The sequence below is a fragment of the Megascapheus bottae genome, chromosome 27 (genome assembly GCF_031878675.1).
Source record: "Megascapheus bottae isolate mThoBot1 chromosome 27, mThoBot2.hap1, whole genome shotgun sequence".
Taxonomy (NCBI): domain Eukaryota; kingdom Metazoa; phylum Chordata; class Mammalia; order Rodentia; family Geomyidae; genus Megascapheus; species Megascapheus bottae.
This window is the reverse complement of record NC_143535.1, coordinates 22,429,596-22,445,589: the sequence shown is the minus strand read 5'-3', so window position 1 is coordinate 22,445,589 and position 15,994 is coordinate 22,429,596. Positions and strand designations below refer to the sequence as shown.

Genomic DNA, 15,994 nt, shown 5'->3' with positions numbered 1-15,994 from the left:
AGTGGAAGAATTTAAGCAGGTATCTACCAAAAATAGAGGAATATTTAAAATCTGGAACCCACTCCCAACTTCAAATTCAAAAACACCTTGACACTATGGGCAAAAATCTACTGAAATAAAATACAGCAGTTAAATCTTGAGTTAGGTTTCAAGATTCAAAGAACTGGTTACAGAATGCCAGGGGAGAGTGGCACCACTTCAACAGATTTTTCATGATGGATCTGGGGCAAGTTAATCTAGGTTCCTCTGGGATCTATAGTATGCCTCTACCAGGACTGTAACCTTGCCCTCCAGCTGTGTGGCATCCATACCACAGAATGTGACAGTGCCACTTGGCCAGCTTCACCAGAAAACAAGGGTCAGGGCACGTTGTCATTGATACATTTAGAAGCACGTTTGGAATATGGCCAGCTCCATTCAAACATCAAGAGCGCTGTCAGCTGTGAGAAGGAAGGGGTTATTTCTGTGTTGTCCCAAGAGTCGGAACTAGGAAAAAAAATACCCAGGAGAAATCCAAAGATGGGGCCCTGAGGTCAGTCCTGCAGAGGGGTCAGAAGAGAGGACAAGCTTAACAGGGGAGGTGACCTGGAGCCTGGCATTAGGGGCCAGAGTCGGGCCAGTGCTCTGGTCCCCACACCGCCCCCCTTCTCCATCTCCACAGATGAGGGCACTGATCCTCGACGTGAGGCACCACCCGGTGCAGACCCCCGGGAGTACTGTATGTCAGATCGCGACATCGTGGAGGTGGTGCGCACAGAGTACGTTTACACCCGGCCGCCTCCGTGGTCGGACACACTGCCCACCATCCACGTGGTGACGCCCACCTACAGCCGCCCAGTGCAGAAGGCCGAACTGACACGCATGGCCAACACGCTGCTGCACGTGCCCAACTTGCACTGGCTGGTGGTGGAGGACGCGCCACGCAGGACCCCGCTCACGGCGCGCCTGCTGCGCGACACCGGCCTCAACTACACTCACCTGCACGTGGAGACGCCCCGCAACTACAAGCTGCGAGGCGATGCCCGCGACCCACGCATCCCCCGGGGCACCATGCAGCGCAACCTGGCCCTGCGCTGGCTGCGGGAGACCTTCCCGCGGAACTCCACCCAACCCGGCGTTGTGTACTTTGCCGACGATGACAACACCTACAGTCTGGAGCTCTTCGAGGAGGTGTGAGAGGAACAGAGAGGAGGGAGGGTGGCAGGAGGGAGGACACTAGCGGAGGCTTCTGGTGGAGGGAAGTGGAGATGCCAAGAGGAACTTTCTAAAATGGTGGGGTACAAACACAGGGAGCTCCCCCTGGGCTGGGTACAGAGAACAGATAATCAAGGAAAGGAATGGAGATGGGGTGGTCACACTGCACTGGGAGTATAAGAGGAGGCATAGAAATGAAGGGACAGCTGGGCGCAGGTGGCTCACACCTGTAATCCTAGCTACTCAGGAGGTTGAAAGCTGAGGATGGCAGTTCAAACCCAGCCCAAGCACAAAAGTCCATGAGACTCTTATCTCCAGTTAACCACCAGAAAACGGGAAGTGGTGTTGTGAGTCAAAGTAGTAGAGCACTAGCCTTGAGCTGAAGAGCTCAGGGATAGCACCCAAGCCCTGAGTTCAAGCCCCAGTAGAGACAGACAGACAGACAGAGTACTAATGCTCACCAGATACTAGACTTAAATTGACTATACAACTTGTGGATGGGAGGTGGGAGAGAAAACTGGGAGAGAGCAAGGGAAAGGATGACATTGTCCAAAACAGAAATGGACTCTTTGCCTGACTTATGTAACCATAACCCCTCTCCCTGTATATCACCTTTATAATAACATTTTTAAGGCAAAAAGAAAAGAAAAAGGACACTGCATGTTAAAGGGAAAACAGGTGAGATTTGGAACTACCAAACCATAGTCCTGCCTTTAAAGGTTCGAGGAATGAGGCCTTTGAATCGTTCGCCCCTTGGATGAAAGAGCTTCAGCTTCAACTTCCTTGAGCTTCATGCAAGTCAGGGGGGAGGGGGAGGGGTGTCATTTCAGATTTCAGACAGTAAAGTGGCAAGATGGAGAGATTTCTTGCAAGGGGAAAACCAGCAGCAGAGCAGCAGGGCACGTGAGCAAGATGAATAGCACTAGTCTGAGGCAAGTCTCGCTCACAGCTTCAGGGAGATTCGTCTGCTGTGAGTGGCGCCATGTCTGCACGCAGGACTGGATGGACCTGCCATGGCTTCATATTCCAGTCATGGGGTTCACCTCCCGCAGAGCTGGGCAGCGGTCCTGTCATGAAGCTCAGGTGTCCTGACTCTAGCTCTTTTCCTTACAGATGCGCAGCACCAGGAGGGTTTCTGTGTGGCCTGTGGCCTTTGTGGGTGGCCTTCGGTATGAGGCCCCACGGGTGAATGGGGCAGGGAAAGTGGTTGGCTGGAAGACAGTGTTCGACCCCCACCGACCATTTGCAATAGACATGGCTGGCTTTGCTGTCAACCTGCGGCTCATCCTGCAGCGAAACCAGGCTTACTTCAAACTGCGTGGAGTGAAGGGAGGTTATCAGGAAAGCAGCCTCCTTCGAGAACTTGTCACTCTCAATGACCTGGAACCCAAGGCAGCCAACTGCACCAAGGTAAGAACCCCATGTCAATCTGACAGCCATGACAGGTCCATCCAGATCCTCTACAGATCTTACCTGCCTGCAGTCCCCACCCTGGAAGACAGTCTATCATCCGTAAGATGGCCACAATGAAGACAGGTAGGGAAATGGAGAGGGGTGGCCAAAAGGAAGCCCTAATAGGGACATCCCTTCCATCAGAATGGCTGTGCTCCACGATCTCCTCCAAGCTGAGCACGTGGCATGGCAAGGTGCATGCATGCATATGCTTGTACAAGCATACACATCTGCAAAGTCATGCATGCACAAATGCATCACAGATGCATAGAAACCCAGGCACATAAACACATGCATGTGTGCTTGGGCTGTGTCTGTAGTTCTGGATTTCTCATTCCCAAGTGATATTTGGAATGCATCTCATGTATAAGCAAGAATGAGAGGGTAGGTGGAAATAAAGAACAATTCAGCAAATCTTGATGAAACAAGGATAGAAAGGAGGGGCAGGAAAAATCCGTTGGGAGTGTGGGAGGAAGCTGGCAGGTGGGGACCTGCCCTACTTTGTTTCCTGTCTCTGGACACACAGATCCTGGTCTGGCACACCCGGACAGAGAAGCCAGTGCTGGTGAATGAGGGGAAGAAGGGCTTCACTGACCCTTCCGTGGAGATCTGAGCCTCAGGACACAGGTAGGAGGGAAAAACAGGGCAGGTTGTGACCTGGAGAATTCAGTACCAGGTTTGGACATGGAATCCATCTCCATCCTCAGTTGTAGAGGACTGGGCAAATGTGGGCAGAAGAGCTATAGCCAGAGCCCCCTTTTGTAATCACCTGACAGCGAGCAAATGCCAGCTTTCACCCATACAGCTGGCTCCTTCTGCAGCAGAAGGCATCACCTTACCAACCACTTATCATTTTTTTATAACACTGGCCATGATGCCTGGACACAGCAAAAGACTGCTGTCCAGGTTTTCTCTCGGGTCCTTTGGCTTCCCCTTTCAGTAACATGGCCATGAGGGGAGATGACTATCTGCTCCACATCAGCAGCTCTGTGATTCTCCACTAATATAACACTGAGACCATGGGCCTCAGGCTTGCTCCAGCACCCAGGCAACTAAGTTTTCCATCTGGCCAGACCATACTACTTGGTGGCCTCAATTTCTTCATCCTTGAAATGGGTTGCCAGGGGCTCTGAGAACAATGCGTCGCCGATACCGAATCCTTTGTATGTGTTACTATTCAAGTCTAAGTTCTTCTATTGAGGTAGGCCACCAAGCTCTTCCTACAGAGGTAAAGCAATTATGTCCAATGTGACACAGTGGGACAAGTGACTTTTGCAGAGTGGCTGGACAACCCATAAGTTTTTGAGGAGCACTTTTGTCATCTTATTTTGACTCTTGAGAGCACCTCTTCATCAGGACTCCCTGCTTTAGGTCATGCCCCATGGAGATGAGCACTCAGATAGGGAAGAGACATCCTTCTGTCTGGCATATGCATTCACCCTGTCCACAGGGGACTGGCTACAATGGTTACAGTCTACTGCGCTCCCTAAACTTATGAAACCTATGTGGCCAATGTTACTCAAGATCAGTCCGTTCATGCCCTTATTCCTGGTCTTCTGCCCTCAGTGATCTGCCCCAGGTGTTCAGAGTAGACATGGTAGCTCATGTCTACAATTCCAACTACTAGAAAAGCAGAGAGAGGAGGATTATGGTTAGTCTCTATCTAAAAAAGAGTAACAATAAATAATAATAAGCCAGGGAGTTGGAAATTAAAAGAATTTTTTGTTGTTGTTGGTCATGGGCTTGAACACTGGGCCTGAGCGCTGTCCTTGAGCTTGTAGCTCAAGACTAATGCTCTACCACTTTGAGCCACAGCGCCACTTTCGGTTTTCTGGTGGTTCATTGGAGAGAAGAATCTCACGAACTTTCATGCCCAGGCTTACTTTGAACCATGACCCTCAGATCTCAGCCTCCTGAGTAGCTAGGATTACAGCTGTGAGCCACTGGCATCTGGCTAATTAAAAGAATTCTATCCCAAGGCTAGGCAAAAGTGTAAGATTCCATCTGAAAAAATAAACTGAAAGCAAAGGGGGCTGGAGGTAGAGCTCAAGTTTTAAGAGCACTCATCTAGTAAACAGGAGTTCCATCCCCAGTACCGGGTGGAGAGGAAGGAAGGAAGGAAGGAAAAAGGAAGGAAGGAAGGAACGAACGAACGAAGGGAGGGAGGGAGGGAGGAAGGAAGGAAGGAAAGGAGTTCTTTAAAGAGAATCCAGGACTCCAACTTTGAGAAACTCCTGGTAGACGCAGGAGTACCCGTATGTCACACTGCCATTCCTCCTCTCCACACAGGACTCTCCTTCTCAGACCCTGATCTTGGCCTCCCATCCTAACCCCTCAGCTGATGGTCCCTCCAAGGCAGACTCCTAAGGAACCACCATCACCTCCTTTCTATTCTGGGGGCTCCTAAGAGAGCCCAGCTTGAAGCCAGGACAAAGGACAGAGAATTTTAAGCACAGAAATCCCAGACTCGGTGTTCTCTCCATCTAACATGATTACGGGGCCTGAGACAACTGAGGGCTGGGGGTTCCAGCTGCCTGCAAAACCTGTGCCAGCTCACCTTCCTAGAAGCTTCCTGCATGGATGGGGCCATGAGAGCAGTGGCTGCAGGTATCTATATCTGCCCTGGAGTGATGCTGGGGCTAGGGAGGGAGGTGAGACAACCCCCACTGTCACATAGAGCATGGCACCTGCTGGTTGCTGGCTCCTGGGTCCAGCCCAACCTCATAGCACGTCCCACCAGGGAAATCTGAAGATCAGAGAGCAGCCTGGGGCATCTCTGATGCTCCATCCCTTCTTCCTCAGCATCTGCTCTTCCTGAGAGCTGCTCCCAACTCAGACATACCTCTGGCTCTCCTCTGGTTCATGTTTACAGAGTATAAGGCTGTCTTGGATCCCAAATGGCACCCAGCCCTGCATGGGGGAGCCCTAGGCCCATCAACTGGCCCCCTGTACCTCAGGCTGGGTGGGAGCAGAGCCCCTTCCTCTCGCCCATGTCCCTCAAGCCTTCTCCTCCTCCAACACTGGCAAGGAGGTGGGCCTACAGCCAGCACAGGTCACCTACTGACCTGGACCAAGAACATGTGAGCCCACTGCCCACACACTGCCTCCTCACTACCCCTGGGCTGCAGGACCCCTTGCCTGGCCTACACCAGGAAAATGTGATACCCTCTTCCTGGAGCTCCTGCAAACCACAGACCTCAGGTGGTGGGCAGGTGGACAGCTCTCCAGCCAGGAGAGTGGCGGGAGAGCAGGGTAGTCCCTAACTCTCTCCTGCCCCTGGTTTTGGTGAGAGTTGGATCAGTAGAGGGATTTGGGGAAAGGAACAGGGTGAGTTGGACCCTGGGAGGAAAAGACATCTGAGCACACACTGCTTAGTAAATCATTGTATTTTAAACACAAAGCGGAAAAGAAACTATCCTTTGTCGCTAAGTTGGGAGCATGAAGAGCCTGCCAGCCTCATGTCCAGCTTCTGCCTCTCCACCCCAGAGAGAGAAGTATGCCAGGAGCTGCTGCCCTCCACAGTGGGGAAAAGTACCTGGTCACACAGGCCTTGAAATGGCCCTGGGTCTGGGGTTGCATGGTCACCACCCCCTGGTGGTGACCTCATTCATGCTCCTGAAAGTTGGAAGCACAACTTTCCTTCCAAGTGGAGGAAAAAGGAAAAGGGCCAAGCCCACTGAAAAGGTGTTTATTTTTTAACTGCTAACAGCCCCACCATTCCATTAAAACTCACAGGACAATTCCGAGGGACATTTAGAACCCACTCCTGGGTGGATGGGTGGGTGGATGGGACTCAGTCCACAGATCTAACATTCACAACAGAGCATCAGCTGCCTATTTTGAAACAGATTTAACTTTCCGCAGTATTCATGAAACCATCTGAAGGAATCAGATCCCAGAGCCACTTGATAGGACGTTTTCCCCAACTTCTAACACTTTGGATGTTGCTTTGGAAAGTGGCCCGACGGTATCAAGTTGGGTGACTTGGGAGAGAATGAGGAGGTGGGCACATCCATCAGATGAGTGAATTTGTGACTGGGATTTCTACTGCCACTCTCATGGAAATTGGCCCTGAATGCCAAGGTCAAGTTGGCTGGTCAAAGGCAGCCTTCTTAGACAAAACCCCAGGGCTCACTTTCAGGAAATTGATAATGAACAACAACAACAAAAATAGACTTTTTTTGGCAGATGCTAGTTCAGTTGTTTTCACTTAATATCCTCTCTTAGCTGCATGTGTATTTATTTATAATTATAACTCTGATGGACTGCAGCCTTCATCTTTGTTGAGAACAAGTTTATTATACACCAGATTCAGGTCCATATCAACAATTTGTTCTCCAAACCCAGTCTTCTCCCTTCTCCCCCGCTGGCACCAAGGAATGGAGCTAGGAGTCCTGAGGGCAGAGGATGGGATGAGGGTGGAGCCCACAAAGCTGCACCATCTGGTCTTCTGTTTTAATTTAACTGTATTTAATTTGTTTTTGCTATTAAAAGTCAAATGTGGTTTTTAACAGTCCTAAATCCTCTTCAGCCCTGCCTTATTTTTGTTTTTCTTTCATCAATTGAATTAACCATTCAATAAATATTTAGTGGATACCTACTAAGGGCAGGCATTATTCTAGAACCAGCAGAGCAGTGAATAACGAAGTCCTTGTCTTCATGAAGCCTACCTTCCCTGGAGAGGAAACTCCCAACAAATAGACTTTAGCATGCCACAGGTGATCTGTGGAGAGGAGTAGAAAGGTGAGGCATAGCAAGGGAGGGGCTGAAGTTCAGCATAGGGTGGTCAGAAAAGAGCTCCCTCATGAACGGCATGGAACAGAACAGCAATCACCAACACGGAGTCCCCTGAGTCAGAACATCCTGAGGAGAGAACTCATGCATGTGTGGATGAGTATTCTGCTCAACAAAAAGACTGATAGTTGGCCCACAATGGGGCCAGGATCACAACTATAATCTTAGCTATTCTAGGGACTGAAGGCTGAGGATCAAGGTTCAAAGCCAAACTTGGCAGGTAAATTTGAGACTCTTTATCTTCAATCAACCAGAAAAATGCTAGAAGGAGAGGTAGGGGGCAAGTGGGAGAGTACCAGCTAGCTGTGAGTGAGAAAAGGTGCATCAGAATAGCAGGTCCCAAGTTCAACACACACACACACACACACACACACACACACACACACACACACACACACACACACAGATGCAGGTGAGTCAGGGTAGGGTGGGAAATGGGGTGGGAGAATCAAACATCTTCATTTAGAAAGAAGCCTGGGTAAAACTACTTTGTGAAAGAAGAAACCATTGGAGGACTGATCTTTAAGAACCACTCCACTTCTGGCGCTGCTGACAAGTGGCATGGGTAAGGGACAGCAGCTACAATAATCCAGATAGGAGACGATAGTGGACTGGATGAGGGCACGTGATTTGAAGCAAAACAACATAGTTCTGAATTCTGAATCTTCATAAAAGCCAGGAGGATTTGCTAAGGAATTAGATATAAGATATATAAGAAGAGCCAAAAAACAAAACTCTGAAGCATAAAAACAGAACTTCTTTTCCTTGAGATGAGACAGAGTATAGGAAGGGTTGTTGAGAAAAATGGATTTCAGATGCTTATTAGATATATAGAAGGGCAAGCGAGAGGCAGCTAGCTGTACGTACACCTGGAGTGAGGATGAGATGGATAGTGGGCATATTGGTGTTGAGGCTGTTAGGAACTCATCACACCGTGACTTTAGATAGAGGGAAGAGTGAGCCCAGAGACTCCCAGCTCTCACCAGTTGGTATATGAAACTGAAACAGGGCCCTACTACGTGCAAGATCTGTGTCAATTCTGGAGAACAAAATCTGCCAAGAAAGGCTCTTATGGGGAAGCAAATAAGACAAGAATAAGCTGCTAAGGAACACTGTTCCTTGTAAGGCCAATGCATCCCTGCTCAGGCTCTCATAAAACCACAGGTAGTTCTATCTGACAAAACCGTTTGCTGTAAGATTCTGGTTTGCATACAGCTCTGCGAAAACCCACTCTGAGGTTACCCAGGACAAAATGATACTGTGACACTGCCTTCTGGCTCAGGCCATACTCAAGTATCCTTCAGGTCATCCTCCTCTTAGCCAGACACTTGCTATTCCCAGGCAGCTCAGAAAGAGTGGGTGAGTTTGGACAAAACGGGGACTTAGCTCATCTTCCTCTCCAGCCACTGTCCCCAGCCTCCACTAGCATGGTGGTACACTCCTAGAGAGAAGCTGAGGTAGAAGGATCACAAGTTTGAGGCTATTTGAGCTGTATAGTGAGTTCCAGGTCAGTCTGGGCTACAAAGCAAGACCCATACACACAACGCTTTTTTTAAGTTCGGTCTTTCTGCTATGAATGGGCTCCGCTCCCTTGACCATCTGCCATTGAACAAACTGGGTTCTGGGCTCGGTGATTGCACATCGCCATGCTGCTGGCACAGATCTGGACCTCAGCCACAGTGGATGCCAGCCTGAGAGACTCTTAGCCCACTCTTCCCCGACCCATCTTTACTGGTGCCTGTGTTCACAGTCCGCTCAGGTATGTGCTATTTTACTTGACTATTACTCAAGATAATGAACATCAGATGTTCTGTCCCAAACTAATGAGTGAACTCATGGCACTCTAGACTGTCCAGCAGATTCTTAGCCCCGCTCACTAACAAGAAGCTGGATTTGCACTTGACCTTCTCACCAGTGCCATTTCTAGAATTGAGGTTAGGAGGGATAATAAGAACATGAGCCGAGGACATCCACAGGTACTGGGAAGGTGGCATTGGACCCTTGGATGCCACTTCCCCCTGTGGCTTTGAGTGACACAGACAAGACTGGAGACATCGGCAATGAGTTTTTGATTCAACTGTATTGCATTATTGCCATTTGAGACAGCAAACCTGAGACAAACCATTGCACAGAATCTCTAAAACAAAAGCCTCCAGTTTGGACATTGAAACAACATGGCAGAAGGCTAGCTCTCCTCCCTGTTTCTTGGTCATCAAGAAAAGAGTTCATTAAGCTGAGGGCAAGGCCTGGGTTTGTCCTGTAGGCCCTGTGGCTACTCTAAACTTCCTAGGTTAAAAGCCATCTGTCCCAGCCGGGAGTTTGGCCTAGTGGTACAGTGCCTGCCTAGCATGCACGAAGACCCAGGTTTGATTCCTCAGTACCACATACATAGAAAAAGCTGGAAGTGGTGCTGTGGCTCAAGGGGTAGAACACTAGCCTTAAGAAAGCCCAAGGACAGTGCCCAGGCCCTGAGTTCAAGCTCAGGACTGGCAAAAAAAAAAAAAAGGCAACTGTCCAATGTCACTTAGCTGGGACTTCTGCCCTTGTACTCCCCAAGCTCTGATATGGAGTGGTTTCTTCTGGTAGCTACAATCAGTTTTCTTCCTCGTTGAGTGCAAACGTAAATGCTCTAATTCAGAAAATAAGTGGCTGAGCATTTTTGTTTCTTGAAGCTCAGTTTGTCCTCCTACCAGGTGCACTGAGAAGGGAAGGAGGAGGAAAACACGTGTGTTTGTCAAATGGAGTTTCTTCCAGGATCCCAGAGGCAGCTTGGGAGTGTGATGAAGAAGGAGTAAAGTCAACCAGGGTGAGAAACACCCACTTCCCTAATCTCTACAAATAGTTCCAAATGCACAATCTCAGGAGTGAAAAAAGCCACATTAGCCATAGCCACGCCCTGCTGGAAACATACAGATAGCCTACCTGCGTCCAGCATGCCGCCAGCAAGTTCCAGAGCAGGGGTGCCACTCGCCCCGTTCCCAAGGGCCTCACCCCCCATGGTGACTAAACACTCCCATCCTCTCAAAGATATCCATCCAGCCTCGGGGAAGCAGCAAAAAAGTACCATCCATAATGCCAGGCTGAGAGTCATCTAGATATGAGGAAGTCTGCCATCCTTGGCCACCCCACCTTTTTCTTAGTCATCCAGGTTGAGGAAGGGACGGGGCGGGGGGGGGGGGGGGCTGGCTCATGGCCCTTGGCTCCCTGAGATGATTACTTAAAGAGGCTCTCCTATAGATCAAGGCAGTAGGGACCAGGGACTTCTGCTCAGTGAACATACTGGTTCCTGCCCAGGTAGGGGATGTCCGTGGACTGGACTACAGGGCCTGCGGTCATCTCCTCGAAAATGATGACCTGTGGGAAAGAGTGGGGCTGAGTTATGAGTTATCTGTCCTGGAAGCAGATAAGGGAGCTGTGAGGCATAAGGTTGAAAGGAAAGGGTTTGGAAGCCCAGCTAAAAGACATAGGGACTACATAGTCAATACAAAGGGAGAAGGAATAGGCTGTATCAGCTCTTGTCCTCTCCCCAACCCTGACCAATGGCTCCAGGGAAGCAGCTGGATGCCAGGAGGAGAGGGATGGAAATAGAGTCGCCAGGACAAGGAGGGTGGCAGTGTTCCTACCTGGTTGATTCCTTTGTTCAGCCAGACGCCTGGAAGGTACAGGGTCTCCTGGGGTCCGATGTTCCAGTAACGTCCAAGGTTTTGGCCATTAATGAATACAACCCCCTTCTCCCAGCCCTTCAAGCAGAGTAGAAAGGGTGTTCGTTTCACATGAGAGCCATCAAAGACAGAGTCACACCAGTGACACCCAGACACAAATCCATGTTCTCCACTCAGCTTCCCATAGACAAAATGAGCAGACATTTTGACAACCACAAAAGTTCACAAGGGTGGGTCTGGGAGTATGGCCTAGTGGTAGAGTGCTTGCCTAGCATGCATGAAGACCCAGGTTCAATTCCTCGGTACCACATACATAGAAAAAAGCCAGTAGTGGTGCTGTGGCTCAAGTAGTAGAGTTCTAGCCTTGAGAAAGCCCAAGAACAGTGCTCAGGCCCTGAGCCCAAGCCCAGGACTGGCAAAAAAAAAGTTCACAAGGGTATGTTCTCTGTGTCCCATTCCTACTAGCTCAAAGACTTCTAAACACCGCACCTAAACTCACCCTCTTGTGCTCTGAGTCTCCTTCCCACCCAGGAAGACTCGGAGCCCTGTCAGGTAGGGGCATATAAGGGAAAGGAGGCTTCTGGGCCCAGGTACTAACAGAATGTCCCATCTAGGCTAAACACAGCGGCTTTAGTCTAACAACCCTGAATGAGAGAGAGAGAGAGAGAGAGAGAGAGAGAGAGAGAGAGAGAGAGAGAGAGAGAGAGAGAACACCAGAGAGGGAAAGGGGGAACCTACAAACCTCCATCTTCAGGAACGTGTCAGAAGGGGAAAGGCCAACTGACAAGCCACCCAAGAAGAACGCAGGGTATGTAGGAGTTTGTGGAACACTGTCCCATTTGTTGATGTCCAACCTAAGGGCAGGGCAAGGAGTGAGAAACAGAAGAAGGGGTTTATTCAAGTGTGGTTCTGGGCCTGTATCTAACTCCTAAGACCCAAGCCCTTCCGTGTGCCAGGCCCCCAACCCCAACACCTCCACCACTTAACCAGGGCACAGGCCTGGGAAAAGGTGGCATGAAGGTATACCCCTAATTTGAAAACATGGATTCCAGCGCCAGTGCTGGAATGAATGGGCTTTGGCCTCTGGATCTGTTTACATGTCTACAGGTTCCTGGCTAGGAAAGCCAAGGCCCTCCAGGTTCTTGCCACGTGTTCTCCACGAGCTCACACTCTGGCACAGGGCAAGGGCCCACCTCTGAAAGAAGTCCTTTTTCATATCCAGGCTGTAGATTTTGAAGTTCTTCAGGGGAGAATTATTCAGATAGAGATTTCCAATTAAGCCTGTGGGGAGGAGGTGAAGAAACATGAGCAAGCCCATAGTCAAGACAAGTGCAGATGACCTGGATATGGCCAGGGCCATGTAAGGGAAAATCCAGGGGGGGGGGGGGGAGTCCAGTGCATTTTTCTCCTGAAGCCCTTGTCTGAGAGGCTCTGCACAGAGGAAAGCCTCACTAGAGATGCTGAAGGGATGACAAAGAGCAAGACACTTATTTGCCACACTACAATGGATGTACCAGTACACAGAGTGACACAGCAGGGATATTGTGATGATGAGAATAGCCCCTGGCCTCTCTCTGGGGAAATTTCTGCATGACAAAGAGGTGACAAAAGTCTACCTTCACAGTCAGTGTTAGTAGAATCCCAGTCTAACAGACCTCTGGGAACTCAACCCAAAGTCTTCCCCACAACCTAAGTAAGATTAAAGACATATTTGAAGAGTATTTGAATTTAAACAAATGGCACCTTGTTGGTATCCAACACCTATGAACTGTGTACATTTGAATAACAACTGCCTTGGGGACAGACTCAGCTACAATGGTTCTGGAGCAGCCTCAGGGTACTCCAGGTGGTGGAGCTACTGAGTTGCTACAGTGGCTATGTGTGGCAACACCCACACGTGTTCCTGGAGGAGAGCTCTGTGACTTTAAACACTGAACTGTGGTTCGGGGGACTGAATTCCAGAGGGTCAGGGCAACTTGAGAAAGATCCCACAGAAGCAAAGGCTGGTGACAAAGGTAAGACAGTTAGGACCTTTCATCCCCCCCACTCCCAAAGGAACAAAAGAAGTGAGGTGGTTCCAGGAAAGGGAGCCCAGGGAGGCACCAAGTCTAAAAAGGAGCAGTGACAACTGTCTGGAAAATAAAGGCAGGTGTAGCTGGTTCTAGGCCCATGTCAGAACCACATTGCTTCACTAGAAGATGCCACAGACTGGGCAGAGAAGAGAAGTGCAAGTTCTTTCACTACCAATGGCAAAGCGCTGCCAGGGAATTGAAGTTCAGCACTCTTCCTCTCCACAGTGTGGGATCATTTGATTCGAGTTCTGTTTTATGACTTGCTTGAAACCACATTTAGATATAGATAAAAGAAAGGAAGAGCTAAATTAAAGCATGAGAAATCAAACAACCAGGAAAAAGTAAAGTGTACAAGTGGGATATGCCTGCCTAAAGGCTGTGCCTACAAAAGGCTCTTTTTACTGTACGATTCCCTCCTCCTCTCTATAGAAACATGACCTGCTCTGAGAGGATCAGAGAAAAGAAATTCAGCATGAGAACCAAAGAAGGCAAGGAATCCCATGTCCTTCTTTAGATCCCAGTAGATCCCATTCTTAGCTCCTCACCTACCACCCCCACATACAGGCAGCCTCCCACAGAAAGAGACAGCAGTTCAGAAGAGACTGAGAGGCCAATTCAGGGTTCCTGTGGATTCCTCTCCAACACATGGACGTACATACAGTGCTGGCCTCCCCTAAGCTGCATGATAACCCAATCTCTACCCCTGTGTCATGGCCCTCGTGACCCAGCTCCCTTTAGTGGGCCTCCATAGCCCAGTCTCCTGCTGTAAACGTCCATGACTCAGCCTTCTGCAATGGACCTGTATGACCCAGCTCCCTGCACAGAGTCTGACAAGTGCATATGGAGAAGAGATAGTCATATCTGTAAGGGGCACTGGCAATTCTTCTCTTGGTTTACGCAAGGACCTACCTTTGCGCTGATCATCAATATTATTTCCATAGTTGACTCGCCCACGATTCTCCACCAAGATCCTCAGCACAGTGTAACCCTGCCAGGAACACAGTGGCCTATAGTGACTGCCTAATAACCCAGGCATGAGGTCACTGCTGCACCTGGGGATATGTGTGTGGCCCTCGGTTCTTCCCTAGGCTCTGAGGATGGGAGAGCCCAGGCTGGTCAGAAAGCCACGCTCATCCCTCTCCATCTGCAGCTTGTGGGTAAGGAATGTCCTGTCTTCCAGATCCTCCTCTTTGACTCCCACCAAACTTTCACGGAAACAGCTGGGGCTAGTCAACATCCAGGTCCCTGGGATAACAAACCTGGATGACGGGGACAGTAAGCTTCGTCGTTTTATAGTCCAAGAATCCGATGGACACTGTGTTCACAAATACCTGCCAAAATGAGCAGATGGAAACGCATTCGTGATCCCCTGGACGGAGCGGGAGAGGGACCTCTTCTAGGCACCAACAAAAGCATCACTCTGTGTGTGTGCCTAGGAGGAAGCTTGGAAGTATAGAGGGAAAACAAATACTATGGTCCCAGCTGATAAAGATGGGTAACTTTACATACTGGCAATAGCACATCCTAAGCCCTGAGAGAATGAAGAGCATATTCTAGGGTCTGGTCAGTGGACAGCTCCAGGAACTCACCAAAAAAATGGGCTTACCTGCCCCCGGTCACATGCAACACCACTGAGGACACCAGATGCGGTGATGGTAGTCTCATACAGAATGTACCCAAAGGCCTGTCCGTTCCCATCATTTATTGGCAGATTCTCCATGTTGATTGGGTTTTCAGACTTGATTGGCTATATACCAAAGACACAGGGAGACCCAAAGGCCAGGCTGCTGCCTTAATCTCACCTGTGGCCTAGAAGCCAGAGGGTCCTGTCCTGGGAGGGATAGGAGGAAGCAGGCAGATAGAGCTCTCATCTTTCTAATTAAACCACAGCGATGAGGACTGGGGGACTATCATAAGAGAAGGGAACTCTGCCGTATACAAGACTCCTTCTTTAACTTGCTGTCATTTCCACATGACAGCCTTTCTGCCTAGTATTTCAAGTGAGCTGCCAGAGGTGCCTTCCTCTGGCAGAATGAAGAGAAAGAACTGGAGTCCAAGGCTGGAGGAAGTATGTCTCCATCATGCCCAAGTGCTTCTGTTCTCCACCTGGGGTTCCAGCACCAGCTTGACTCTGAATTCTCACATTGGAGAGCACACCCCAGAGTGATCCAGAGAAGCTATGTCCTTCCCAGCAGCCCATCTGAAGGGTTTTGGGGCTGTCCTCCTATTGCCTGCCCTTTCTCCCAGCCCAGGGCACTCACCTCCCCCATGTATTTAAGAACATCCCATAGTGACAAGTAGAAAGAAGGCATCACTGGCTCATAGGACATCTTGGGAAGCAGGTCTGGTGGAGGAGGAAGAGGGACACCTGCAACAGAGACAACATGGCTATTCTCAAAGGACCCAGTTGTCACCAAGTGTTCCTGCCTCCAACCTGTGAGCCAAATACCAACAAAAGCCTCTATCGAGTATGTACTTAAAACATTCTAGGAGACAAGATCTGGGGGATCTTCTCCATAAGACAGAAAGGAGTGTTTGCAGCTGTTAGGCGAAACTGGGTGCTGGTAGCTCACACTGTAATCCTAACTACTCAGGAGGCTGAAATCTGAGGATCCCAGTTCAAAGAAGCCCAGGCAGGAAGGTCCAGGAGACGCTTGGCTTCAGTCAACCACCAAAAACCACATTGGCACTGTGCCTCGACGTGGTGGAATGCTAGACCTCAGCGGAAAAAAAAAAGGCTCAGGTACAGCGCCCAGACCCTTAGTTCAAGTCCTATAACAAAGAAAGAAAGAAAGAAAGAAAGAAAGAAAGAAAGAAAGA

At 49.6% G+C, this 15,994-nt stretch overlaps 2 protein-coding genes across 4 annotated transcripts in view; one reads left to right on the top strand and one right to left on the bottom strand.

Moving 5' to 3' along the window:
* The window catches only part of B3gat1 (beta-1,3-glucuronyltransferase 1), a 31,971-nt gene extending 24,804 nt beyond the window's left edge, over window positions 1-7,167 (top strand). For all 3 annotated transcript variants that reach the window (XM_090319751.1, XM_090319752.1, XM_090319750.1), the window contains exons 4-7: window positions 662-1,170; window positions 2,308-2,604; window positions 3,173-3,273; window positions 4,936-7,167. In XM_090319751.1, the coding sequence (XP_090175877.1) occupies window positions 662-1,170; window positions 2,308-2,604; window positions 3,173-3,259 (893 nt within the window). In that variant the 3' untranslated portion in view covers window positions 3,260-3,273; window positions 4,936-7,167. The remainder of the gene's footprint in view (window positions 1-661; window positions 1,171-2,307; window positions 2,605-3,172; window positions 3,274-4,935) is intronic.
* A 3,440-nt stretch (window positions 7,168-10,607) lies between these two features.
* Glb1l2 (galactosidase beta 1 like 2) overlaps window positions 10,608-15,994 on the bottom strand; it is a 43,528-nt gene continuing 38,141 nt past the window's right edge. Inside the window, exons 12-19 of the mRNA XM_090319837.1 lie at window positions 15,436-15,542; window positions 14,781-14,921; window positions 14,434-14,505; window positions 14,084-14,162; window positions 12,296-12,383; window positions 11,845-11,956; window positions 11,064-11,180; window positions 10,608-10,794 (exon numbers count right to left, since the gene is read on the bottom strand). Of these exons, the coding sequence (XP_090175963.1) occupies window positions 10,708-10,794; window positions 11,064-11,180; window positions 11,845-11,956; window positions 12,296-12,383; window positions 14,084-14,162; window positions 14,434-14,505; window positions 14,781-14,921; window positions 15,436-15,542 (803 nt within the window). The 3' untranslated portion in view covers window positions 10,608-10,707. The remainder of the gene's footprint in view (window positions 10,795-11,063; window positions 11,181-11,844; window positions 11,957-12,295; window positions 12,384-14,083; window positions 14,163-14,433; window positions 14,506-14,780; window positions 14,922-15,435; window positions 15,543-15,994) is intronic.